Source organism: Thamnophis sirtalis, unplaced genomic scaffold (genome assembly GCF_051295495.1).
Source record: "Thamnophis sirtalis isolate CommonGarterSnake01/CBP01778 unplaced genomic scaffold, rThaSir2_p1.2 scaffold_2, whole genome shotgun sequence".
NCBI classification, from domain to species: Eukaryota; Metazoa; Chordata; class Lepidosauria; order Squamata; family Natricidae; genus Thamnophis; species Thamnophis sirtalis.
Window position 1 is genome coordinate 11,600,895 of NW_028261382.1, and position 27,023 is coordinate 11,627,917.

The window sequence follows — 27,023 nt, forward strand, 5'->3', positions numbered from 1 at the left end:
CTTTTTTCAAAAGGCAACCGGATTTTCTTTGTTCTCCCTTGAAGATGTTTCGCTGATCATCCAAAAAGCTTCTTCAGTTGGATGAGAAGCGAAACGCTTCCACGGAAAAAAAAAACTAAGAAAGTCCAGTTGCCTTTTGAAAAAAAGAACACAATGACTGTTGTATTCCTAAAATATATTTGCCAAGAAAATATCTGGAAATCAGAAATCTGTAAGTGCCCCCAAAAAAATTGACTAAAGAGAGAGCGCGAGAGAGCAAAAACTGTAACTGATGTATGTTTCTTTATGTCAAACAATGGTAGAAATATCTCCAAACGTCTCCATTTTGTATGATATGTCAAGGACACCCTCTTAGATCGTTCTGGCAGGAAGGATTTTTCCAGAACATTCACCAAAACCAATCCTGTGACCTTTTCCCTGACAATACCCTGAAAGAAAAGAAAGAAAGAACCCAGATTCAATCTTGCAACATGAAAACAGATCCACTCCATATCCAGATGGAGGCCCCTGTTAAAATCTCATTTCCCCAAATATCTCAAGGACACCCTCCAGAGTTCCCATTAATTAACATCCATATTAATGAATAAACAACTCCTAAGATTTCACATCAGCTTGTGACTTCCCATCCAGATGTTTCTTCTCTTCTAGGCCTTATTTATTTATTTATTTATTTATTTATTTATTTATTTAATTAATTAATTAGTTTGTATGCCGCCCACTCTCAAGAGACTCAGGGCGGCTTACAAGTAAAAAAGGAAGGGGGGGGGGACATACAAAAAATAAAAAACAACATTAAAAGCTCACGGAGGATAGGTGTAACGTGGGTGTACCTAGGTACGCCCACTATCGCTCGCGCGGCTGCATTCTGGACTAACTGAAGTCTTCGAACACTCTTCAGGGGCAGCCCCATGTAGAGCGCGTTACAGTAATCCAGTCTCCAAAGCAGCCCAGGCTACAGGTGCACAGCTGTTTTCACGGCCTACATTCACATCTGCTTACCTGTCATAATGACCTCATCTCCATCCTGCAGAAATGTTCGGGACTGACCTTGCCCGAGATCGATACTTTTTGTCCCATTCCAGGACAGTTCCAACATGGACCCAAAATTCTCAGGTTCCTTCAAAAGCAGAAATCGGAACAAGAAAACGGAGCATCAATGGACTCTGTAACTATTGCCCTGGCCTCTGTTTTGCAGAAATGAAGGCTGCTCTGAGATTTGAAGAACAAAACTGCTGTCAATCCTTCACCATAATTTAATATTTTATTCTCTGGAAGATGAGAGAGAGCCAAGAGAACTTTTGGTGTTGTTATTTTTAGCTAAAGCACATAAAATCTCAGAATCATGATAGAATAAAAGCTGCCAAGAAGAATTCGAATTAAGCTATATCTAAATTCTACTTCTCCTGGTAGCCTATCAGTTTTTTTTTTCTATCTTCCATCCTTTATGTTATTTTCTCAAAGCAGAAAGTGGAAAATTAGCAAGAATCCAATCTTGATAAAAGGTACAGCAGGATCTACAGCAATGGCTGTTGCTACATATATACTGCAACTGGGGATACTGGAAATGGAGGACTACATGTCCCATGGTGCCATCTTTCCTTGATATACCACTGTCTAAGGCCTTGATGTACAACTATAGTCATAACAAGGGAGGCAATTCTGCTGGCACTTTCTCTCTTTCTCTACTATACTTGAAAGGAGCAGAAGACAATCCAATTCTTAATGCTGTGATTCCCAAGTTCTGCTATGCCCCAATCTGGAGATTAGAAAGGATCTATTGAAACGCATTTTGAACTAGCTTTAAAACCTGGTTGGCTTTATTGCTATGACGGTTAGATTCCTCACGGCAGGTTTAAAATTTTAATGCAAATATTTGGATAACCATATGATCAATTCAATACTTACTGGGCCACTAATAGTTCCAGAGGCCAAAAGATCTCCAGGTTTGAGGTTGCAACCGTTAACGGTATGGTGAGTTAGCTGTTGCTTCATGGTCCAATACATATGCTATGTATCAAGAAAGAGAATGATAGCCATAGAGACATATGAACATACTGTACATCAGTTTTCCATAGGTGATGTGAGAAATTAGATTATAACAACTTTTCCTCTTACCTTAAAGTTTGACCTACAAATATTTGCCGGCTTGCTCATACCATCTCCTAAAAGCAAGCAAATATTATTAAGGAAAGTAAAGAAAGTCTGTGCCTTCCCCACATTTTGAAAATGATCAAACACACAAACCAGGGAACTTTAATCTGCATAAGCACAAATTAATTCTATCTTCAGGGTGTTTTTCCCTTCATACGTACAGGGCACTCCCTTCTGTTGACTTTCATCTGAAATTCACGTACTGCCTAAAATAGTGTATTGGTGTGTGGGGATTAACTTGGGAGACAAGAGGAAGCGCCACAGTCAACCAGCTGGTACTGATGATGCTACCTAGTTGGGTAATGAAATGTCTAAAAGAAAACAACCAAGCTCGGAAAGCACCAAGGACCCCTCATTTCAACCCTGCGCTATAATATTTTCCTTCACTGTGACTCCTTCATCATCATGCAAAAGGAATCCCAGCCCAGAGAAGGAAAAGGGGCATGGGAACCACCCCAGAAAAGACACTCCCTAGTTGTCTAGGAATTAAAAGGAAAGGTGGGGAGAAACATTTTCAGACTTGCAAAATTCTATTATTGTAACCCTACAATAAAAGCAGTGTTAGTGATGATAATGGTTTGTGCTACTTGTCTGAATTACATCAAAGGGCTGGCATACATCTAGGTCAGAGGTCAGCAAACGTAAACACTCAAATAGACACAAAGGTCAAAAACAGAAGGCCCCCCCCCATTCAATTCTGGAGCCGACCAGAAGTCCGGTTCCCCCACTGTCGAGTCTCCTCCTAGCACAGTGTCCCTTTTTTCTTCTACCTGTTCTAACTGAAAGTCCTATCCATTGTGGAGCCGACCAGCAACAGGGAGCCGCAGCAGAGGGATGAAAGAGCCACATGCGGCTCCAGAGCCACTGATCTAAGTAGTAACAGGGTGGAGATAGCTCCAAGCAAGAATCCTAATCTCTGAGGTCAAATCAACAGCTTGGATAGAGGACATTTCCCCCCTCCCCCATTTTCAACAAGAAACTACATAGACTAAAGACATTGTCAAGTCACATGTCATTATCTTGGTTTCATGAATTTGCTCCTTTGGAGCTCCCCAAGTTGTACATCGACTTGGAACCACAGCGTACATACCTTTTATAGCAACGAAGAGATTTATGTCAAAAGTATACGGCTGGTCATCAAATAGGTAAGGCAGGGGCTTGGGATCCTTGAAATAATAAAAGAAACATCACTCTCTCTAATAGTAAACTGGATGTCAGGTTTCCATTAAATGCCCTAATTGATTCACGAGCCTCGAATCAAATTTCAAAAGAGAAACCGGTCATTTATTAGGAGCATTTGGGCAATGCCTGTTTTGTACAGTCAGATCTTAGCTTATTTGAAATATAGCTGAACTTTACTCCCGTTCCTTCCCTCCTCTCAGTCTGAGTCATAAATCACATTCCCCAATGAGGTGCACCCCTCCCAAGTCTGCTGCGGTAATCTGAGATCCGTCTAGCCCAAAGTATACGTGGAATGTGCTCCCCACTTTCCCTACTATGTCAACTTTAGGAGTTGGACTTCTAATGGTTCATGCAACACTCAGAAGCAGAATCCAACCCAACACCTCTTTTCCCTTTAATTATATTGTTGTTGTAACTCTTGATACGTCAGATTGTTTCAGTGAAGTGATATAACTATTGCTTCATATTTGATATACTGTGTGTTATAAAGTGATATAAATATAAAAGAAGGACAGACAGAGTCTGAGGTGGAGTCAAGAGAGGAATCAGCCTGGAATCATTACATTCCCACAAGCGATCCAACTCCACACCCTCTTGAATTCCAGTTGCCCTTATCGAGTGCCAATTGAGTGCTGACCCATTAACTAGATTCTTAACATGAGCAATAAATCAGCTTAACTAAAACATAAAAGGTGGTCCTGATTCTTTGTCTGACAATAAAACTATTATAAATAATTAGCCTTCTATTGTTTAACAAGCTTAAGATACTGAAAGCACAGCACTACATTAAAGGTTTGTCAGTAATAATTATAATTTAGGATGTTAATATTTCAAGCAGAGAATTATTTAATTTTCCATCCAAAGTTAAGACTAACATTAGAGAAAGAAAAAATGCTGCAACTCATATCACACTATTAAGGTAAAGGTAAAGGTTCCCCTCGCACATATGTGCTAGTCGTTCCCGACTCTAGGGGGTGGTGCTCATCTCCGTTTCAAAGCTGAAGAGCCAGTGCTGTCCGAAGATGTCTCCGTGGTCATGTAGCCAGCACGACTAAATGTCAAAGGCACATGGAGCACTGTTACCTTCCCACCAAAGGTGGTTCCTATTTTTCTACTTACATTTTAAATATGCTTTCGAACTGCTAGGTTGCCAGAAGCTGGGACAAGTAACGGGAGCTTACTCCGTTAGATGGCACTAGGGATTCAAACTGCTGAACTGCCGACTTTCTGATCAACAGGCTCAGCGTCTTAGCCATTGAGCCACCGCGTCCCCATATCACACTATTACTTACATGTTAATAGTTTTAATCTTAATGATTATGGAATATCGAAACCTCCACCGTATCGTGCGCATGTATTATGTATGAACACATTTTGGATTACTATCTGTATGAAGCTAAACTGAATTATGGGGAGAGAGCATCCCTCCTAAAGTGGTAGGGTCTGGTATCTTGACTACTTTAAGTTCACAATGGCATGTCCTGTGTTTACACTTTGTACCAGTGATATGCTATGGATCCTGTCGCAACCAGTATGCTGAGCACCCACCACCCTGTGACACTCCAGCTGCTCAGCGGAGCATCGTGCAGGCGCCGTACGCCTGCTAGCTTACAAAGAGGTAAGAAACGAGGGCAGGTCGGTGGGCCCAACGGAAACAGCGTTCCGGTACGGTGGCAGCTAGGAGCAGCTGCCACCGGTATCCCATACCGGGGCATACCACCCCAAAACCCACCACTGCTTTGTACCAACCTGGATAGGATTTGGCAGTGCAAAGGGCATCAGAGCTTCCATAGTGACAACCCATGGAGAGATAGTGGTGCCAAAACTCTTGCCCAGGAATGGACCCAGGGGGACATATTCCCACTTCTGAATGTCACGAGCTAAAGGAAGGGGGAAAAAAAGCAGAGAAACCTTCTGGATGAAATCATCTCCACATCACAATTGCATCTAAAAACTCTGATATTTTTTTTTGTGAGCAACTGAGTTCTGAGCTCCATAAATCCATCACACCAGAAAAAGAAAACGAACATGGATTCACACGGAGAGCAGTACATAACGTTACAATGTTTGAAGATTTCCAACTCTCTGCATGGATACCTAGGAAGTGGTTCCACTTAATCTGGGAATGTTCCTTGTGCAGGTGTGTGTCCTCCATGGCCTAGTTCATACTAGGGCCTGCAGAGTCACACTGAATCACACAGGAGAAAACAAACTCCTAAAACTCCGTAACATCCTGATAGTGCATAACATAACATTCTGAGATGTGCCCTACCATTGACGTCCAGGATTTGACCATATATAGACTGAGCAGTAGATTAGAAATTGTACTTTTACATGCTGTTTTTAACCACATGCTATTGCTCCTCCTGCCTTTGTCCTATCTCAATAAAAGAGGCTCTCAGACCCCCAATCTGGGTCACTCCATCTCGAGAAAGTTCGTCTCCTGTCTTTTCTCAACATTGGCCTCATGGTCGACCCACGGGAATCTCACAAATGCTTGCTTCTGATGGCATAGATTCAGTTAATCAGTGGAACGACTTGCCACCAGAAGTTGTGGGTATGCCAGTCCTGGAGGTTCTTAAGAAGAGATTGGGTAACCATTTTTCTGATATGATATAGGGTCTCCTGCCTAAGCAGGGGGTTGGATTAGAAGTCCTCCAAGGTCCCTTCCAACTCTGTTATTCTGTTAGTTTTTAGAAGATACTAAGTCCTATCTATCTACATGATTGCTAGCTAGCCCATCATTTTAAAAGCCAAGCGTTACCTAAAAATCTTCAGTCAAGATAATAGCTTGGTATTTGAACTGAACACGGTGAATGGCAATTATACGCAGAAATTCTATAACACCCAAATTAAATGTCTCAGTATCCTATGCTATTAAAATGTTACTGAAATTTCCTGGGCAATTATTCATTAGCTCATTAATTAATTCATTCATTAATTACTCATTACTTGAGAGACCGCCTACTGCCAATTACCTCCACTAGACCGATAAGATCGCATAGATTAGGCCTCCTCCGAATTCCATCAGCCAGCCAGTGTAGACTGGCAACTACCCGGAGGAGAGCCTTCTCGGTGGCTGCTCCGACCCTCTGGAACGAACTCCCTGTGGAGATTCGGACCCTCACCACCCTCCAGACCTTCCGCGCCACCCTTAAAATCTGGCTGTCCCGGCTGGCCTGGGGTTAAAGACTCTAACCCCACTCGAATTGTATGACTGTTGTGTGTTCTTAAATGATGTAGTATCTTCATGTTGTAAATTGTTTGTCCTTTCCCCCCCCCCCTTTGAACTGTGAGCCGCCCTGAGTCCCCCCAGGGAAAAGGGCGGCATACAAATAAACTGAAACTGAAACTGAAACTGAACTCTTCACACAGATAAAAGAATTGTGTCTCTAGTTATCTTTCCTGGTACCTACCCCATTCTCTGTTCCAGAAGATTTTTTTTAAAATAAAATATTGTATTTTTTTTTAAAAAAGAGAAGATGTCAAAGGAATTAGTGTCTACAGTAACTTCTACCTCCATCTGGCAGTTATAAAAGTTGGGTCTTTTGTTACACTTTGTTCTGTGGTTTATTTAAACATTGATGTTGCCGCACACCTTCCAGCCAGATCTGGATAACCAAATAATTGACTGATTTGACATCAGTCAAATCTGGAGCAAATTTTGCGAGGTCTGCCTTATTGTAGAAGTTTATTTTGTAGAACTTTATTTATATGCCGCCCTTTTCCCTGGGGGGACTCAGGGCGGCTCACAACCCAAGGGGGAGGGGGAAACAAACTTTTAACATATAAGACATAAGACATAATTAAAAACACAACATTCATACCATTTGGGCGGGTTACAGTCTTAGCCCCAGGCCTGACGGGATAGCCAGATTCTGAGGGCTGTGCGGAAGGTCTGGAGGGTGGTGAGGGTACGAATCTCCACGGGGAGATCGTTCCATAGGGTCGGAGCTGCCACCGAGAAGGCTCTCCTCCGCGTAGTTGCCAGTCGGCATTGACCGGCAGATGGAACTTATGTTGGCCTATAGCAGTGGTTCCCAAACTTGGCAACTTTAAGACTTGTGGACTTCAACTCCCAGAATTCTCTAGCCAGCAGAGCTCTGCTGGCTGGAGAATTCTGGGAGTTGAAGTCCACAAGTCTTAAAGTTGCCAGGTTTGGGAACCACTGGCCTATAATCTACCATCAAAGGAATACGATTAATGGTGCATTACCGCTCCAGTCGTTCATGAGTACCATTCCAAAGATGTGTTTGTGAGCTTCACCAATGGGGATGGGCACTCCCAGCGTGTTTCCAGGTCCTACAAAAAATGCCTGGAAAAGGTAGAAGGAAACTTTATCAGGCATATTAGAAAAGCATATGTTCAGACAACTGACCTGGCGATAAAACAAAAGGGCTTTTGAGAATTGTCCCAAAGGTGCTTTTTCAGGAGGCAACTGGACTTTCTTGATTTTTAGAGTAGAATAACAGAGTTGGAAGGGACCTTGGAGGTCTTCTAATCCAACCCCCTCCTTAGGCAGGAAACCCTACACCACTTCAGACATAAGGTTATCCACATCTTAAAACCTTTCAGTGTTGGAGCATTCACAACTTCTGGAGGCAAGTTGTTCCATTGATTAATAGAGCCAAGGTGGCGCAGTGGTTAAATGCAGCACTGCAGGCTACTGCTAGATCAGCAGTTCAGCGGTTCAAATCTCACCGGCTCAGGGTTGACTCAGCCTTCCATCCTTCCGAGGTGGGTAAAATGAGGACCCAGATTGTTGGGGGCAATATGTTGACTCTCTGTAAACCGCTTAGAGAGGGCTGAAAGCCCTATGAAGCGGTATATAAGTCTACTGCTATTGTTCTAATTGTCAGGAAATTTCTCCTTAGTTCTAGACTGCTTCTTTCCTTGATTAGTTTCCACCCATTTATTTTTGTCCTGCCCTCGGGTGCTTTGGAGAATAGCTTGACTCCCTCTTCTTTGGGGCAGCCCCTGAGATATTGGAAGACTGCTATCTTGTCTCCCCTAGTCCTTCTTTTCATTAAACTAGACATACTCAATTCCTGCATATGAACCGTTCTTCATATGTTTTAGCCTCCAGTCCCCTCATCATCTTTGTTGCTCTTCTCTGCACTCTTTTTCTTTGAAGATGTTTCACTTCTCATCCAAGAAGTTTCTTCAGCTCTGACAGGATAGTGATGGATGGAAGGATTTATATTCCTTGCAGAGAGCTGGACATTTGCATCCTTTTAGAGAGTCATTGAGGCCACTTGGAGGTATGTCTGTGTCCTCAGAGTCACCTGAGTGGTGCTAATGGTTCCTGTAGTCCGCAATTTTTCCTCTGGAAATCCTGATACAGATAAACCTCCAAGTGCTTCAGTGACCCTCTAAAAGGATGCAAATGTCCAGCTGTCTGCAAGGAATATAAATCTTTCCATTCCCCATTATAGAAGCTTCTTGGATGAATTTTAGAATTTTAGAATTTTAGAATTTTATTAGTATTTGTAGGCCGCCCTTTTCCCTGAGGGGACTCAGGGCGGCTCACACAAAACTGGGAAGGGGGAATACAGACATTAAGACAGAAACATGTAATAAAATAGCAAGCAACATACATTCATCATTCGGGAGGGGTAACTATCCTATCCCCAGGCCTGACGGGCGAGCCAGTTCTTCAAGGCTATGCGGAAGGCTTGGACGGTGGAGAGGGTACGAATCTCCACGGGGAGCTCGTTCCAAAGGGTCGGGGCTACTGCTGAGAAGGCCCTCCTCCTTGTAGTTGCCAGCCGACACTGGCTGGCCGATGGGATACGGAGGAGGCCTAATCTATGAGATCTTATCGGTCGCAGGGATGTAATTGGCAGAAGGCGGTCTCTCAAGTATCCAGATCCACCGCCATGTAGGGCTTTATGGGTGATTAATAGCACCTTGAAGCGCATCCGGAGATCAACAGGTAGCCAGCGCAGCTCGCGGAGGATAGGTGTTATGCGGGTGAATCGGGGTGCACCCGCAATCACTCGCGCGGCTGCATTCTGCACTAGCTGAAGTCGCCGGATGCTCCTCAAGGGCAGCCCCATGTAGAGCACATTGCAGTATTCCAGCCTAGAGGTCACAAGGGCCCGAGTGACTGTTGTGAGAGCCTCCCGATTCAGGTAGGGTCGCAACTGGCGCACCAGGCGAACCTGGGCGAATGCCCCCCTGGTCACAGCCGTTAAGTGGTGGTCAAATGACAGCTGTGGATCCAGGAGGACTCCCAAGTTGCGAACCCTCTCTGAGGGGTATAAAATTTGACCCCCCAGCCTGATTGGTGGAATAGTAGCCAAATCTTTGGGAGGAAAACACAACAGCCACTCGGTCTTTTCTGGGTTGAGCACAAGCTTGTTAACCCTCATCCAGTCCATAACGGCCTCAAGGCCCCGGCTCATCACGTCTACCGCTTCATTGAGTTGGCACGGGGCGGACAGATACAATTGAGTATCGTCCGCATATTGATGGTATCTAATCCCGTGCCTGCGGATGATCTCTCCCAGCGGTTTCATGTAGATGTTGAATAGTAGGGGGGATAAGACCGAGCCCTGAGGCACCCCATAATTTAGGGGCCTAGGGGACGATCTCTGCCCCCCCACTAACACCGACTGTGACCTGTCCGAGAGGTAGGAGGAGAACCACCGTAACACGGTGCCTCCCACTCCCACCTCCCGCAGTCGTCGCAGAAGGATACCATGGTCGATGGTATCGAAAGCCGCTGAGAGGTCAAGGAGGACCAGGATGGAGGAACGTCCTTCATCTCTGGCTCTCCAGAGATCATCCATCAATGCGATGAGAAGCAAAACATCTTCAAAGAAAAAACCAGAAAGTTTTGAAAAAGCACTTTTGGGACTACCTGGATGACTGAGAATCTCTTCAGGCTCTTGAGAATTCTTGATCAGAAACCTCCACAGGCAAGAATGGAATAATGAAGATATATTATGTGTATTATGATCCTCTTCTTTTAATCCCTGCCTAGTCAGCTCCAGAAACAGCCCTAAATCAATTATCCAGGTCTTGGCATTTCTGGAATCCCTTTTTCTGTTCCAAACACCTCTCCACTCCACTGCAAATTATACAAAGGAGGATCCAGAAAATGACTATATAATTTTATTTTGCGCCTGAGTGAATGACTTTTGTTCTCCCGCTGCTTTAAATTGCCGTGTTTACAAAATGCTCTTCTTGCTTTGATTAATTTAGATCAAGTTGTAGCCATGTGTGCACTTGTGTCTATGTCTATCTGTGCATCAGGGGCGGATTGCTGCCGGTTTTACTCCCGGTTCGCAACCCACGCGCAACTCTTGTTTGTTTGTTTGTTTATAGGATTTATATTTATATTTACACGCTGCGCATGTGCGTGCTGTTCAATGTAGATTGCTCTTTGCACATGCACAGAACAATTTACAGGGAACTGCGCACGTGCAGTCTCTAAAAACCAAAATGGCGGTGGTCCAGCAGCAGCAAGGGAACTGGTTTGGGGGCGTGGCAGGCCTGGGTCGCTGCTGGTTCTGCGACCCAGGCCTGAATTCCGCTACCGGTTCGACCGAAATGGCCCAAACCAGGAGCAACCCACCTCTGCTGTGTGTGTATTAACCGAAAGGTACGATAGAAACGTATTTCTTTTTTCATTTCTAAATGCAAAAAGGGATGTAGATAGTGGCAACGAAAGAAGAATGAAGAACCTGTAAGAAAATACAACCTCACCATTTCTAATTCAATGTCCAAACGTTTAGAAGCAGCGACAAGCGGGCTCTTACCTGCGATTTAAACAGAATTCATAAATGTGGGGGTGTTTTTTTTCATTAAAGCAAGAACAATTACTGTATTTTTCGGAGTATAAGACGCTCCGAAGTATAAGACGCACCTAGCTTTGGGGAAGAAAAACAAGCGGGAAATATCTACCTCTGCCTCCCAGCAATTTGTCTCCTTGCAACAAACAGCAAACAGTACAGACAATATACTCTGTTTGTAGTGTTATATTTCAGACTCTACTTGTACAGAGGCTGTTAAATTTTGATGTGCTTTCTGGGAGTATAGTTATTATTCTCTGCTATTTAAAAGAAGAGCACTTTTTAAAACAAGAGGCACTGGGCCTCTTCAGATCAAGCATTTATTTTTAAAAGCTTCTTCATTTTGTTAAGTTGTCCAGAATAATAATAAAGCAGTCTTTAAAAAATAAGTCTAAAGATATGAACATTCTATAGGCATTTATAGTTGTTGACTTACTTCCTTGCAGCAAACAGCCTGATTAGCACAAGAAAAAAAAAATCTGCCTCTGCCTCCTGGAGCAAGTTTCACTTTCAGTTTCTCCTGATCATCAGCTGTTTCAGGCTGCAGGGATTGCTATAGCCTATTGCAGCCTCCGCAAGCCCCGTTTGCGGCAAGGAGGTGGATTACTGGGAGGCAGAGGCCAAAAGGTTGGGGTCAGTGGGTGGGTGGGGCTATATTCAGTGTATAAGATGCACCCAAATCTTCACTGTCTTTTAGGGGGGGGGAGAAAGATGCGTCTTATACTCCTACGGTAAGTGTTGAAATTTGCAAGTAGAGACCTAAAAGACTCACTTTCATTAGGACACATTTGGCCCACCGGTCTTTTGATTGGGGTCCCAGAGATGACGACAGAAGAAGCCCGTCCGTGGTATCCAACTGGCAGGTGCAACCTTGGAAGACACGTGTGTTACTCATGTGTTAAAAGCACATCTCGCTTCTAATCTCCGGAGGGATACAGTCAGTCCTCCAGTTACAACGCTTGATTTAGTGACTGTCCAAAGTTACATCGGCCCTGGAAAAAATGACTTAGGGCCATTTTTCACACTTACGACCCTTCCAGCATCCCCGTGGTCAAAATTTGGACGCAATTGACTCACATTTATGACATGCAGGATCATGAAATCCACTTTTACGATGTTCAGACAAGGAAAGTCAATGGGGGAAGCCAGATTCACTTAACAACTTTGTTACTAACTTAATAACGGCAGTGATTCGCTTAACAACTGCGGCAAGGAAGGTTGTACACAAAACCAATTCTTGCCTTTGTTGTAGAACAATCTCTTGCCCGGATGATAATGGACTTCTCTTTGTTGCCCTTCCAAATTCAATGGGGAGGGACTGCAGTTTAAAGGAAATATCCAAATTATAGGATGGAATAACAGAATTGGAAGGGACCTTGGAGGTCTTCTAGTCCTGCTTACGGAACAGCACTGCAGTTTTTATACGCTCTGTTGCTTTCAATGTTTTCTGGGATGCTTGTTAAAGGATTTTGCTGCGGGTCACTCCATAACCATTAGGAGGCAAACTGATGGATAACTATTGGGTCCTGCAATAGATAACTAGTTCAAGCTACCCAATTTGCGGACCACAAAACCCTAAAATTTATTTATTTATTCATTCTTGGATTTATTTTTGTGATCCACAAATTGGACAGCAAATTGCCACCCAGCTGACATTTTCAGAACAATAATGCAGCCTCCATTCAATTAAGTCTGAATTACATAATTGCACCAAACTCATTCCAATTTTTGTTCTGGCTCCAACCAAAGACCAACCCCCTCAAAAATTGCAGCACCTCAAAGGCAGACAATAAATCACTGCAGATATTCACCCCAATCAAGCCAATAAATTAGGTCCACTGTATCTTCTTGTTCAGAGAAAGAAGGAGAGTTACTGACCAGTTGGGCATTAGCGCATTCTCCTTCCCTCTAAACATCACCCCGACGTTGGTTGCATGTTGGCGAGAAGAGTAGAAATCTGTGTAATCTCCTAGAAGGGAAAGAAATAATAAATGAGTGAATGAATGAATGAATGAATGAATGAATGAATGAATGAATGAATGAATGAATGTAGATAAGATAGATACCCTGTTTCCCTGAAAATAAGATCTCCCCGGATAATAAGCCCAATAGAGCTTTTCAGCACATGCACTAAAATAAGCCCTCCCCAAAAATAAACCCTCCCTGAAAATATTGCAACAGAGCAGAAGCCATGAGGTGACTATGCTCGCTTCCTCCTGCATCTCAAAAATAATAAGACCACCCGAAAATAAGGCCAAGCGCTTATTTTGGGGAGTCAAAAGAAAATAAGACCCTGTCTTATTTTCGGGAAACATGGTAGGTAGGTTGGTAGGCAGGCAGGCAGGCAGACAGATAGATGGTAGAGATAGGTAGGTAGGCAGATACATGAGAGGTAAGTAGCAGGGGTGGGTTTCAACCGGTTCGCGGCGGTCCCTGCGAACTGGTTGGTCGGCGAACCCAGAAGTAAGTAACTTCTGGGAACGGCGACTGGCCCACCTGCCTGCCCGCGCTCCTTACCCAGTTTTGACAAGTTCTGCGCTTCCACGCATGCGCAGGACGCATACAGCGCCTGCGCGATCCTCCAGGAGCAGCTGGAGCATCACACAGATGCTAATATGCATGCGTGCGCCGCACGCGTGCACGAGGACGCCACTGGCCCCGTTCCAACCGAACCGGTTGGAACGGGGCGAGAAACCCACCCCTGGTAGGTAGGTAGGTAGGTAGGTAGGTAGGTAGGTAGGTAGGTAGGTAGGCAGGCAGGCAGGCAGGCAGGCAGGCAGGCAGGCAGGCAGGCAGGCAGGCAGGCAGATAGATGGTAGAGGTAGGTAGGTAGATAGGCAGACAGAGATAAATACATGGGATGGGTAGGGAGATAAGCAGACAGATAGATAAATAGATGATAGAGATAGATAGATAGATGATAGATAGATAGATAGATAGATAGATAGATAGATAGATAGATAGATAGATAGATAGATAGATAGATAGATAGATAGTAGAGATAGGTAGGTAGACAGGCAGGCAGGCAGATACATACATACATACATACATACATACATACATACATACATACATACATACATAGATCGATGATAGAGATAGGCAGGCAGGCAGATGATAGATCCTGCAAACGTTTGTGGAAAATAAGAAAGCTAGGATCCTATGGGACTTCCAGATACAGACAGACAGCAGGGAGGTTTTGGCCAATCAATCAATCAATCAATGTCTTAAAATAAATTTGAATTCCCCCCCCCTTCTCCAATGACCGACATGTATTGGTAGTCCTTGATTTGCAACAGTTTAGTGACTGTTCAAAGTTACAAGAGCACCGAAAATAGTGACTTACGGCTGTTTTTCAGTTACAACTTTTGCAGCCTCCCCAGGGTCACGTGATCAAAATTCAGATGCTTGGCAAGGGGTTCATACTTATGACCGTTGTTGTGTCCCAAGGTCACGTGATTCCCCTCGGGAGACCTTCTGACAAGCAAAGTCCATGGGGGACCCAGATTCACTTAACAACCTGGTTACTTACTTATCAATCTCAGTGATTCACTTAACAAAGGCGGCAAGAAAAGTTATAAAATGGGGGCAAAACTCCCGGAACAGATGTCTCACTTAATATAAATTTTGGAAATCAATTGTGTTTGTAAATTGAGGATTACCTTTGTTTGCTTTTAAAGGAACTTTTGATAAAGACAATTCTTCTACTGCCCTCTGCTGTTCTTCAGTGGAACCTCTTGCTTATTCTTATATTTGTGTTTATGTTTGCATCTATGTCCAGCCCCACTTCCACTCCCCGCCCAGCCCAATTCTCTTCTGTTTGATTGATATTAAAGGTAAAGGTTCCCCTCGTGCATATGTGCTAGTCATTCCCAACTCTAGGGGGCGGTGCTCATCTCCGATTCAAAGCCGAAGAGCCAGCACTGTCCGAAGACGTCTCTGTGGTCATGTGGCCGGCATGACTAAATGCCAAAGGGGCACGCTGTTACCTTCCTAGCAAAGGTGGTCCCTATTTTTCTACTTGCATTTTTTATGTGCTTTCGAACTGCTAGGTTGGCAGAAGCTGGGACAAGTCACGGGAGCTCACTCCGTTATGCGGCGCTAGGGATTCGAACCGCCGACTGCCAACCTTTCTGATCGGCAAGCTCAGCATCTTAGCCACTGAGCTACCGCATCCCTTTTTGGATTGATATTACTGACTTTAAAAGCTATGCAGGAAGGCGCACCATTTTTGCCACCTTCAAATCTGGTTTTATTAATTCAGATCTGAGAAGCAGCCCTCCATTCCTGGACACAACACTCCAGTAGTTTTCCTGCAAGCCAAACGTTAGCCCTACAAGAATAAGACGAGGTTCAAGTCTTCATTTATGCCCAGGGAAGTAGTTTTTACCCTTTCTATTATTAAAGGCTTGGCCTTCTCTGGGTTCCATCTGCCAGCCAGTGTCGGCTGGCGATCCCCCGGGGGAGAGCCTTCTCTCTTGCTGCTCCAGCCCTCTGGAACGAGCTCCCTGTGGAGATCTGGACCCTTACTACCCTCCCGGCCTTCCATAAAGCTACTAAGTCCTGGCTGTTCCGACAGGCTGGGGGCTGTTGAAATATCCAGCCCCGCTTCAATTGTGAATGTTGTGCATTTTAAAAAAAAATTGTATTGTCTTATTTATTCCCCTTTCCCTGTTTTGTTGTAAGCCGCCCGGAGTCCTTCGGGAGTGGGCGGCATACAAAACTAATAAAAAACAAACAAACAAACAATAAAAGAGTTTAATGGCAGATTTCAGAATCTGATCACCTCGCTCCTATGTCATTACGAACTATAGAGAGGCTCTACCTTCCAAGAACTTACCAATTTCAGCTGGGAGATGCATGATTGCAGACGCTTGAGATATAAATGCTCTGGGGAAGAAAGGAAAGGAAGCAGGACAAATATTTTATTCTCAAGAAACAACTCTTCTGAAATGTCCTTCAATCTCTACCACCAATGCAAGAATTTAGGCCAGGGGTGTCAAATGGATGTGTATCAGAGTTTGTTGCAAAAATCAGATCCAGAAAGCACACACAGCTAACTGATTCAGCAGGATTCATTAACTTCTTTATGTACATAATAACACACGAATAAATGTACAATACCAACAGCAGGTTATTCCAACGTGGTAGAAAAGACAGTTTTCCGTTTCAATTCAGAGAGCAGACTGGATTAGTTCTCTTGCACAGACTTAGAGCTACATAGGTAAGCCACGCCCAGGCTCTGAGCTGTCTGGCATGGCTCTCAGTCACCAAATAGTTCCCATTGGCTGACCTGTTGCTACGTCCTATTACAGTTCATGAATATTCTGACAATGTCTCACCTGCTGGCCCCGTCCCCACCCAGTTTAGCGAAGGGGGGAAAAGTCTTGATATGTCGCGTGAGTTTGATAGCCCTGATTTGGAACTACCAGGCTGAATGTCTTCAAAGTTTCCTTGTCTTTTAAAGCATAAATATCTTCTTCCAAGATAAGACAATATTTGTAGCTCAGGGTTGAATTGTGGAGTCCTGGGTGCCCTCTGAGCTTGGTGGTTTTCTTGCAGATGTTACCCAACTAAGTAACAGCACTAATGCTAGAAGGCAAACCTCACTCCCTCTAGCATTGATAATGTTACCGAGTTGGGTAAGAAAACATCTGCAAAAAAAACAATTAAGCTCAGAGGGCACCCAGGATTCCACAGATCAATAGTTAATGTCCACATTTCCAAATCTCTCATTTGTTTCTTAAATTATATTGCTCTTGTTCTTAGTTAGTTGCAAAGTCATGTCCGAACCATCACGGTCCCATGGACTTCTGGCCTTCCTGTCGTCTACCATTCTCCGGAGTCCATTTAAGCTCACACCTACTGCTTCGGTGACTCCATCCAGCCACCTCCTTCTCTGCCGTCCCCTTATTTTGCCCTCAATCTTTCCCAGCATGAGGCTCTTCTCCAGTGAGTCCTTCCTTCTCATTAGGTGGCCAAAGGATTTGAGTTTCATCTTCAGGATCTGGCCTTCTAAAGAGCAGTCAGGATTGATCTCCTCTAGGAATGACCGGTTTGATCGCCTTGCAGTCCAAGGGACTCGCAGGAGTCTTCTCCAGCACCAGAGTTCAAAGGCCTCCATTCCTTGATGCTCAGCCTTCCTTATGGTCCAACTTTCTCAGCCATACATTGCAACTGGGAAAACCATAGCCTTGGCTATACACACTTTTGTTGTCAGGGTGATGTCTCTGGTTTTTAGTATGCTGTCTAGATTTGCCATAGCTTTCCTCCCCAGGAGCAGCGTCTTTTAATTTCTTGGCTGCAGTCCCCATCTGCGGTGATCTTGGAGCCCAGGAAAATAAAATCTGTCACTACCTCCATTTCTTCCCCATCTATTTGCCATGAATTATATAGTGATTGATAATATTTAATACATGTATAGTATATTGTGTTTTTTTTCTGACCTTATCAGATCTTTTTGCTTTTATATTTTTTTTGCTTTTTATACCACAGTCGAGAAGAACTATGAGATAACACCAAGAAGTGACTTAGGCAGATGCTGCCCTAATTCAGTGGAGTATAAGAAAGGGGAAGGCACAATAAAATCAAATTTGCAAGATTCTCTTATAATGATCAATCTCAATAAGAGCAGTTTAAGCCCTCCTGTGGAGTTGATATCTGGTCTACTTAGTAGGGCTGACATCATTGCAAATCTGCTAATGTTGTGCCTAACTAATAGAAGCTGCATATCTCCATCAAGGTCATCTTACTTATTCTTTACACACAGTCAGAAATCAAGTGGGTTGATTAATGGCAAAAGTCGATAGTCAATAAGTCAATTGAACAGTGGATCAGATTGTTACCTTGTCCAGTGAATTGCTGTTTAAGGGCTAACTTACAAGCTATCTCTTTGATTCTAACATTTGTACTTGAGAGACCGCCTGCTGCCAATTACCTCCCACAGACCCATTAGATCTCACAGGGTTGGCCTCCTCCGGGTGCCATCTACCAGCCAATGCCATCTGGCTATTACCCGGGAGAGGGCCTTCTCTGTGGCAGCTCCGGCCCTCTGGAATGAACTCCCCGCAGGGATTCGGACCCTCACCTCTCTCCAGGCCTTCCGAAAAGCCGTCAAAACCTGGCTTTGCCGGCAGGCCTGGGGGTGATGAGTTCCCTCCCCTCTCGACATGTATGGTTGTGCGACTGTTGTTTACTTTTATTATTTGTATTTTGTTTTTTTATGTTCCCCTTTTCCCCCTTGAATTGTTCGCCGCCCTGAGTCCTCCCGGAGAAGGGCGGCATACAAATAATAAAATTCTATTCTATTCTATTCTATTTTGGAAACAATTGTCACTGCACTCCCACTAAATTGCACATCACTCATACATTCACCAAAGGGACACTCTAGTTCTGTATTGAAGTACCTTTTGCGTAACTCTGCGTTATCTCTGAGTGTTGGCTCTTTGTCAGAGAGAATCTTTTGCAGCCATGATCTGGCCTCCGTCCAAGCTTCCCAGCCCAATGCCATGAAAGCATTGAGAGTTGACTGCAACGAAGGTAAAAGGAGAGAAATCATGTCTTTCCAGGGCTCTGATACAGGATATGGACAGCAAGCCACTAAGAGGGTCCCAGGTCCCACCTGGTGTGCAACCTGGAAGCCATTTGTCCACCCCAACACTAATGGGAAACCATGATGGGTCACTTTGCTAGCCATGCATGCAGAATGTAGCTTAAGGACTCTTTGTGGAAGGCACACATTCAGTGGGCCCTGAGTCTCCATCTCAGTCAGTTCTCTCAAGAGCTTGATACTACATCAAACAGTCTTTAGAACAAAAGATAGATGCCAGCTGTCTCCCCCACTCAAAAGAGAGGGACTCGGAGCTCTTTACCTGCAGGGGCAGGAGAAAAGGATACCAAAATGTAACGTTTGGTTCCACTATAAAGAGCAGTCACTGGAATTCTTTTGTAAAGTCTTCGTTAGCTTTTCTACAATGAACCCATGGGTTGAAGCTTGTTGTTTCTTAGAATACAGTCCTCCATTCTACCTTGTTCTCTTCTGTCAATAATTTACTAAGACTGTATTAATATCAGTCTTCTCTTCCTTCCTGGTATCTATCTCTCCCCACTTATGACTATAACCATGTTGCTTGTATCTTTCAACTTATATTGTTTTATTTGTTTTCTAGTACACTTTGATAGCTTATTAGTAACCTTGACTATCACAAAGTGTTGTATCTTTTTATTTTTGATGAATTCTCCTCATGTACACTGAGAGCATAGGCACCAAGGAGAAATTCCTTGTGTGTCTAATCACACTTGACCAATAAATATTTCTATTCTATTCTATTCTATTCTATTCTATTCTATTCTATTCTATTCTATTCTATTCTATTCTATTCTATTCTACTCCACTCCACCCTACCCCACCCACCCTACCCTATTCTATTTCTATCCTATCCTATCCTATCCTATCCTATCCTATCCTATCCTATCCTATCCCAGTGTTTCTCAACCTTGGCAACTTGAAGATGTCTGGACTTCAACTCCCAGAATTCCCCAGCCAGCGAATGCTGGCTGGGGAATTCTGGGAGTTGAAGTCCGGACATCTTCAAGTTGCCAAGGTTGAAAAACACTGTCCTATCCTATCCTATCCTATCCTATCCTATTTTATTGTTGAGAAAAAACTGAAATTATCCCAATCACCATTTCTCCCGTCTTCCTTGGAGTCAAACATGGACCTGGTGACCAGCTATTTCACTGACCTAACTCATAAGTACTGTGTTTTTTACAGGGTGTCACCTAAGATTGCTAAATCGAGAATCCAAATATATAGAAGTACACCACTGCCTACTAAAGTTCTACTTAACTCTCTCCAATACAATCATCCTTCAGATTATGAACATTAACTTCCAGATTCCTGGACAACACCTTGACCTGAAGGCCTAGCATAAATGTTGAACTTACTCACGGAATCAAAGGATTATAGAATTAAAAGGAATGGCAAGCATCTTGTCTGACCTTCTGCAATACGAAGGAAGACCCATCAATCCATCCTTAAGAGTTCCCCAGCCTCTTTGTTAAAACCTCTAGAAGGTGACCAGCCCACAACCTTTGCAGGTGGACTCTTCTATTGATCTTCAAAATTAACCCTGGTACCAAAATTTAACTTGTTTAATAGCTAACCCCTCTGTTTCGACTACTATGGTTTTCAGAAGAAGCAATATGCCAGCGAGCCCGTAAAAATCTAAGAAACCCACCATTAGTTTAAATTCGACTGAAGATGACCTTCTGTAAGACAGTTCTCCTTAAAAAAAAACAACCCTCAATACCTGCTCAAAGACATGGTGTTGCTTGGAAAGGACAGGCCCATCAAACAGATGTTTAACAGAACTGAGGTCCAGCACCTGATCACCAATGGCTACTCCAATCCTGTGTCTGGGCTACAAGAGAAAGAGAAATGTACAGAAGAAGCAGAAGTTTCTCAGCTGCTATTCAGGCCTACCAAAGTAATCTTGATTATCCATAGCTCGTTGTTACAACCTCAAACCCTCACAGCTTCCACCTTAAACGGTCTACCGTGGATCTCCCCCCCATTCCTAAGAGGTCCGTAAAGAGGGTGGGAATAAGCGCACCAGTGTGCCTACCAGGGGTGGGTTCCGGCTGCTGCTACTGCCGGTTCGCTCAGAGATGTGCCCCCCCCCCCAGTACTAAAAATATGCTTCGGAAGCGAAAAACAAGATAGCAGCACCCATGGCACCATCAAGAGAATTGGTTTGGGGGTGTGGCAGGCCTGGGTCACTGCTGGTTCCAGTGACCCAGGCCGCCAAGTTATTACCTATTCATCGGAACCGGTCTGAATTGGTAGAACCCACCTCTGGTGCCAAATGTCCCTATCCTACTGTCCCCAAGTATTTGTATTCATTTCCTTTGTCCATGTCCATGTTTATACTTATATCTACTATTATGTACATATTTGACAACTAATAAGAAAGTAAGTAAGTAAGTAAATTAAAAAAAGAGGTGTATTGGAAGAGGTATATTGGGTTTCTATTTTGGGGGGTATTGCTGACAAGAGGAATGGCTGTGTTTATTGTTTAATGTTATATGGCCCCCGTTATGCACAGTATATATGTGACTGTATGAAAATGAAAAATGGAAAATAAAAAACACATTTTCAGTAAGAAAGTAAGTAAGTAAGTAAGTAAGTAAGTAAGTAAGTAAGTAAGTAAGTAAGTAAGTAAGTAAAAAAAAGTAAATTGGGGGAGAAGGAGAGGGGGGCATTGAAAATCAATATTATAAAGTATGGGACTTGTTTTACCAATGGCTAGATAAAAAAAACCTAGGAATGAAATTGTTTACTTATGTTGCAATAATTTTTTTTTCTTCTTTTCTTGCTATGATATAGAGTACTATTCACATGATATATAAAGTACAATAATGATTTTAATGTATAAGAATGGGATGATTTGAACACCTTGGTATAATTGTATGTAGTGACCATGTTAGAAAGATGAGAAAGATCTTTGTATATTACACAGATCAATGATGATGTAAGGAACAATTGATATATACATGAATTGAAATGCTTAACCACTATATGGATTAATAATTAATAATGGGATGATTGGTGACATTATGGTCAATTGAAAATATGAATGTATGTTATAAATTAATGGGAATCCTTCGTTCTATTCTTCGCTTTCCCCCCCTTAGAGATAGGTGACACTATAATACTTTAAAGACTCACTGTTATTTGATAGATAATTATGAATTTAAGGAAATAAGGAATGTTATAAATGAAAAAATATTAATGGTAATTTGAATACATAACGCCCAATGACAGCGAAATACTCAGTTATGTTTAATGTAAACCAGTGATGTTAACCCTGAGCTTAAGAATTGATGCACAAAAACCTGTAACCAAATGACATGCTTGATGAAATGGAGGAAAATTGTTTTTTGTTCTGCTCTTGCTTTGTTTTGTATGTGTTGTTTTGTTTAAAAAAGAATAAAAATATATTAAAAAAAGAAAAAGAAAACCTCATTCTGTTTCCCTGCAGATGACTCCCATCAAAAATAAATACAGAGAAATACATGATGGGCTAGAGAAAGCAAACTAGAAGAGAAAGTAGGAAGGAGATACAGAACCCAGGCGATGCACTCTTAGAGAAAAGGTGGGGGGGAGAATGGGGAAACAGAAAAGAAAAGATTAAATACATAAGTATATATATAATAGAGAGATATAAAGAGGAGGGGGAAATATAATTAGGATAGATTAGCGAAGGTAAGGGAACAAGAAAAGATACCAATTATATTTGGGTTTGCCAAAATACCATCCCAAGCAAACATAAACTGAGACCCGAAAGAGACATCTATAATAATAGAAAAGGAAGAGAGAAAGGAAGAGAGAATGAAAGAAAGATGGAGGAAAGAAGAAAGAGATAAGGAGAGGAGGATGGTAGGGAGAGGAAGAGAAGGAGAGACGGTAGGAAAAGGAAGAGTAGGAGTAGAAAGGGAAGAAGGAAGGGAAAGGAGAGGAGGAAGGAGGAAAGCAGAGAAGGGATGGAGGGAGAAAAGAAAGGGAAAATAAGGTGGTGTTACAACAGGAAGAAGGGATGGTAAACAAAGCAACCCAAACTGTATACCTATATTATAACCTATAAAATGGAATAACAAATGTATAAGAATGATAAATATAAAGAAGAAAAATAATTATGTGAATGTATACTTAAAATGGTATATAAGAGAATAAAAAAAGATAAAAATGTTCTGGCAAAAATAAATACAGAGAGAGAGAGCGAGAATTGGGGTCGGAGAGCATAAAATGTTTTTTTAAAAATGGAAAAATCTCATCCCTTGGATGCTTGTCCCTCTGAAGCTTCAGCAAACAGGAAAGTTAATGTATAACTTGGGATGTAGAATTCAATGTCTCTGGCACTACTGATTTTGGTGGCCCTCCAAGAAGCTAAAATTTTCCCCATGTTAGCCCCTCACTTTAAGAACTTTATGGCTGGCCAGTTGTTATCGTCAGAGAGGAATAGTAGATTTAAAATTTACACAAATTAGGGTTCTCGGAAGGTCGCAAAAGGGGATCGCATTGACCTCGGGACACTACGACGGTCATAAAGAGGAACCAGCCCCCAAGCATCCAAATGTAAATCCTGTAATCATGGGGATGATGCAATGGTCCCAAGAGTGGAAAATGGTCACTTTTTTTCATTGCTATTGTAATGTTGAATAGTCATGAAGTAGACTGTTGTAAATTGAGGACTACCTGTATTTTATGAACAAATTGGCCAAGCTTAGAAAGCAGTTAAGAGAAGGTGGGAAAGAGATGTCAACCCTCTGCAGAAAACCTACAGCTGGAAACTATGAATTAACACTTTGAACGCAGGGGAAGGGGGAGAGACTGCAAGGAGGAGAGACTGAAGCACACCTTTCTGAAAAGCTCTCCATGACGCTAGAGTCCTAGAATCATAGGGCTGGAAGAGACCCTCTGAGGTCTTCTAGTCCAACCCCCTGCTCAAGGCAGGAGACTTATACCATCCCAGCCAAATGGTTGCCCAGTCTCTTTTTGAAAACCTCCAGTGATGGAGTGTTTTTTCTGGTGCGACCAGTCAATCAAGGCAGCCTGGTCTACCCAAATATGGGACGGAGCATAGTGCTTCCGTAATTAGCCCAGGTTCGAATCCCAGAAGGGTATGGATAGCTGAAAAAAGCTAAATAGCTTCAAATAGATCTATACTAGTCTCCCTTCATTTCTTTGTCAGTAAATATAAATTCAACCCAAACCCCCCAGTGATGGAGCATTCATAACCCCAGGAGGCAAGCTATTCCATTAATTGCTCCCACTGTCAGAATGTTTCTCCTTATACTAGGCCTAGACTTGACATCCTCAACCAATTAACATCTTTGGGACTATTCCAATCAGTGGTGGGTTTCAAAAACTTTTGGAACCTACTCTGTGGGTGTGGCCTCCTTTGTGGGAGTGGCTTGTCGGCCATGTGTTCTCTCTCTCTCTCTCTCTCTCTTTTTCCTTCCTTTTGTCTCTCTGTCCCTTTTTTCTTTTTTTCTTTCATCTCTCTCTTTTTCTTTCTTTCTTTCTTTCTTTCTTTCTTTCTTTCTTTCTTTCTTTCTTTCTTTCTTTCTTTCTTTCTTTCTTTCTTTCTCTCTCTCTCTGTGTCAGTCAGTCTCTGTGTGTGTGTGTCTGTGTGTGTGTGTCTGTGTGTCAGTGGTGGGTTTCAAAAAATTTTGGAACCTCTTCTGTAGGTGTGGCCTGGTTTCCGGGTCCACTGGTGGAACCTCTTCTAACCGGTTCGGTAGATTTGATGAACCGGTTCTACCGAATAGGTGCAAACTGGTAGGAACCCACCTCTGATTCCAATTATTATTTAGCCACGACTACCACACGCACAATGAGAGACATGGTGGCTCAGTGGCTAAGATGCTGAGCTTGCCAATCAGAAAGGTTGGCAGTTCATCCGTTTGAATTCCTGCCAACCTAGCAGTTTGAAAGCACGTAAAAAATGCAAGTAGAAAAATAGGAAATTGGTGGGAGGGTAACAGCTCCGTGCACCTTTGGCGTTTAGTCATGCTGGCTACGACCACGAAGACATCTTTGGACAGCGCTGGCTCTTCTTTGGCTTTGAAACGGAGATGAGCACCGCCCCCTAGAGTCGGGAACGACTAGCACATATGTGTGAGGGGAACCTTTCCCTTTACCACACCTCAACAAAGTTATGGAAATTAGTATCTCTTTGGTGGGTTTTTAAAAGTTATTTTTCACAAGCACGTTCCCTTAGAATCAATGGCAGGGTTGATGAGTGTCTCGCCTGATTGTTAAGACTTAGCAGTGTTGCAATTTCCCAAGGCAAAGTGCCTGAACTGGATCCCTAGGACCCATCGGGATCAAGAGACACAAAAGGAAAACAAATAGAGATGAACTCAAAAGTTAAAAAAAAAAAAAGTAATTTGTTTGCTTACCTCGTCTTGTGTGGAAAAGATTCCATAGGGCAGGTTTTGAATGGGGAAATGGGAATTCTCGCCCACTTTAATAAAAGACATGCTGCTTTGATCTTTCAGGCACCACGGAGAGAAAGAGAGAGTTTTGCAGATGTTGCTTGTGTTGCTAAATCCCTGGTGGGCCCCTCCTATTCTTCAATACGAAACAGCCAATCAGCCTCGTTTCTCCTATCCCACCCTCACTGAATTTGCAGTCTACAAAACCAGGAAGTTAAACAGTGCCAGATTTGCACAAGACGTAACAGCAGCTCCAGCTGTAGCCTCCCTCCCTCCCTCCCTATTTCATTCAAATTCTTTCTAAATCCTTCCCCAGCAGATTCATTCTAGAGAAATCAAAAAATGAGGATTTGTAATGGCTGAGAGATACGTCCCACCTGTCAATGTTTAGAGGTTTAGAGGTTTTATTCAACTTGTATGCCACCCTATTCCCGAGGGACTCAGGGCGGCTAACAAAACCGAAGGGAAGGGGGTGGGGAACAATACAAAAGGGAAGGCAACAAAAACAAACAACAATACAAAACCAATTTAAAAGGTCTCAACAAGCACACCAGTTCGAGTGGGGATGGAACTCAGCAGCCCCAGGCCTGCTGGAACAGCCAGGTCTTAACGGCTTTACGGAAAGCCTGAAGGGTAGTGAGGGTCCGAATCTCCACGGGGAGATCGTTCCAGAGGGCCGGAGCAGCCACAGAGAAGGCCCTCCTCCGGGTAGTTGACAGCCGGCATTGGCCGGCAGATGGAATTCGGAGGAGGCCTAGTCTGTGGGATCTAATGGGTCTTTGGGAGGTAATCGGCAATGATTCCTTCAGCTTCAACCTCAATAATACGCGGGCAAACAATCGATACAAACTCAAGGTAAATCTCTCCAAACTCGATTGCAGAAAATACGACTTCAGCCAACAGAGTGGTCAACGCCTGGAATGCTCTACCTGACTCCGTTGTTATATCCTCAAACCTTCACAGCTTCAAACTCAAAACTGTCTACTGTGGTCCTTACCCCATTCCTAAGAGGCCCGAAAAGAGGGCATGCATAAACACACCAATGTGCCTACCATCCCTGTCCCACTGTCCCCATTTTTTTGTACTCATTTCCTTTGTCCATGTTCACCTTTATACTTGCACATATTATCTTGTACATGTTTGACAAACTAAATGAAATAAATAAAAATAAAATAAAATAAAATAATCCAGCCCAGAGCTGCTAGATTAGTGAGATGGGCAGCATAGGACTTTAACAATAAATCCTTCCCTCCATTTCAAACTGTCAATAAACTTTGTTGAAGGAACTTAACTTTTTGTAATGCTACAGTACAAAAATTGCTTCTCTCCTTGACTAGTTTCCACCCATTGCTTCTTGTTCTACCCTCAGGTGCTTTGGAGAATAGCTTGACTCCCTCTTCTTTGGGGCAGCCCTTAAGATATTGGAAGATTGTTATCATGTCTCCGTAGTCCTTCTTTTCATCAAACTAGACATACCCAGTTCCTGCAACCATTCTTCATATGTTTTAGCCTCCAGTCCCACCTTTCTGAAAAGCTCTTCTCTGTCCTCTTTCTAGAGTCTCCACCACATCTTTTTGACATTGTGGCGACCAAAACTGAATGTAGTGTAATGGACTGAATGATGGCTAATAAAACAAGATTCAACCCATTCTTTCTAGAGGCTGCTTCATTCCAGCTGAGTGATACAGTAATACAATACAATACAATAGCAGAGTTGGAAGGGACCTTGGAGGTCTTCCAGTCCAACCCCCTGCCCAGGCAGGAAACCCTATACCGTTTCAGACAAATGGCTATCCAACATCTTCTTAAAGACTTCCAGTGTTGGGGCATTCACAACTTCTGGAGGCAAGCTGTTCCACTGATTAATTGTTCTAACTGTCAGGAAATTTC

At 43.1% G+C, this 27,023-nt stretch overlaps 1 protein-coding gene across 1 annotated transcript; it reads right to left on the reverse strand.

Annotated features, from left to right (window-relative positions):
• Nucleotides 1-263: 263 nt before the first annotated feature.
• FAH (fumarylacetoacetate hydrolase) lies at nucleotides 264-25,253 on the reverse strand. Its single transcript, XM_087704277.1, has 14 exons — nucleotides 25,098-25,253; nucleotides 20,444-20,554; nucleotides 18,539-18,660; nucleotides 15,973-16,022; nucleotides 13,011-13,101; nucleotides 11,905-12,002; nucleotides 11,047-11,099; nucleotides 7,549-7,648; nucleotides 5,083-5,213; nucleotides 3,242-3,317; nucleotides 2,116-2,162; nucleotides 1,906-2,007; nucleotides 1,000-1,117; nucleotides 264-428 (listed from the first exon to the last, which is right to left on the reverse strand). The coding sequence occupies exons 1-14, from the start codon at nucleotides 25,176-25,178 to the stop codon at nucleotides 352-354; spliced, it is 1,257 nt and encodes a 418-aa protein (XP_087560403.1). The 5' UTR covers nucleotides 25,179-25,253; the 3' UTR covers nucleotides 264-351.
• Between the last annotated feature and the right edge of the window lie 1,770 nt (nucleotides 25,254-27,023).

Coding starts and splice junctions, on each gene's coding strand:
- FAH (XM_087704277.1), bottom strand. CDS start 25,178: ATGTCTTTTATTAAAGTGGGCGAGAATTCCCATTTCCCCATTCAAAAC. Junction 12,003..13,010: donor AATGCGCTAATGCCCAACTG/GTCAGTAACTCT, acceptor GTGTCTTCCAAG/GTTGCACCTGCCAGTTGGAT. Junction 5,214..7,548: donor ACTCATGAACGACTGGAGCG/GTAATGCACCAT, acceptor CCCTTCCTTTAG/CTCGTGACATTCAGAAGTGG.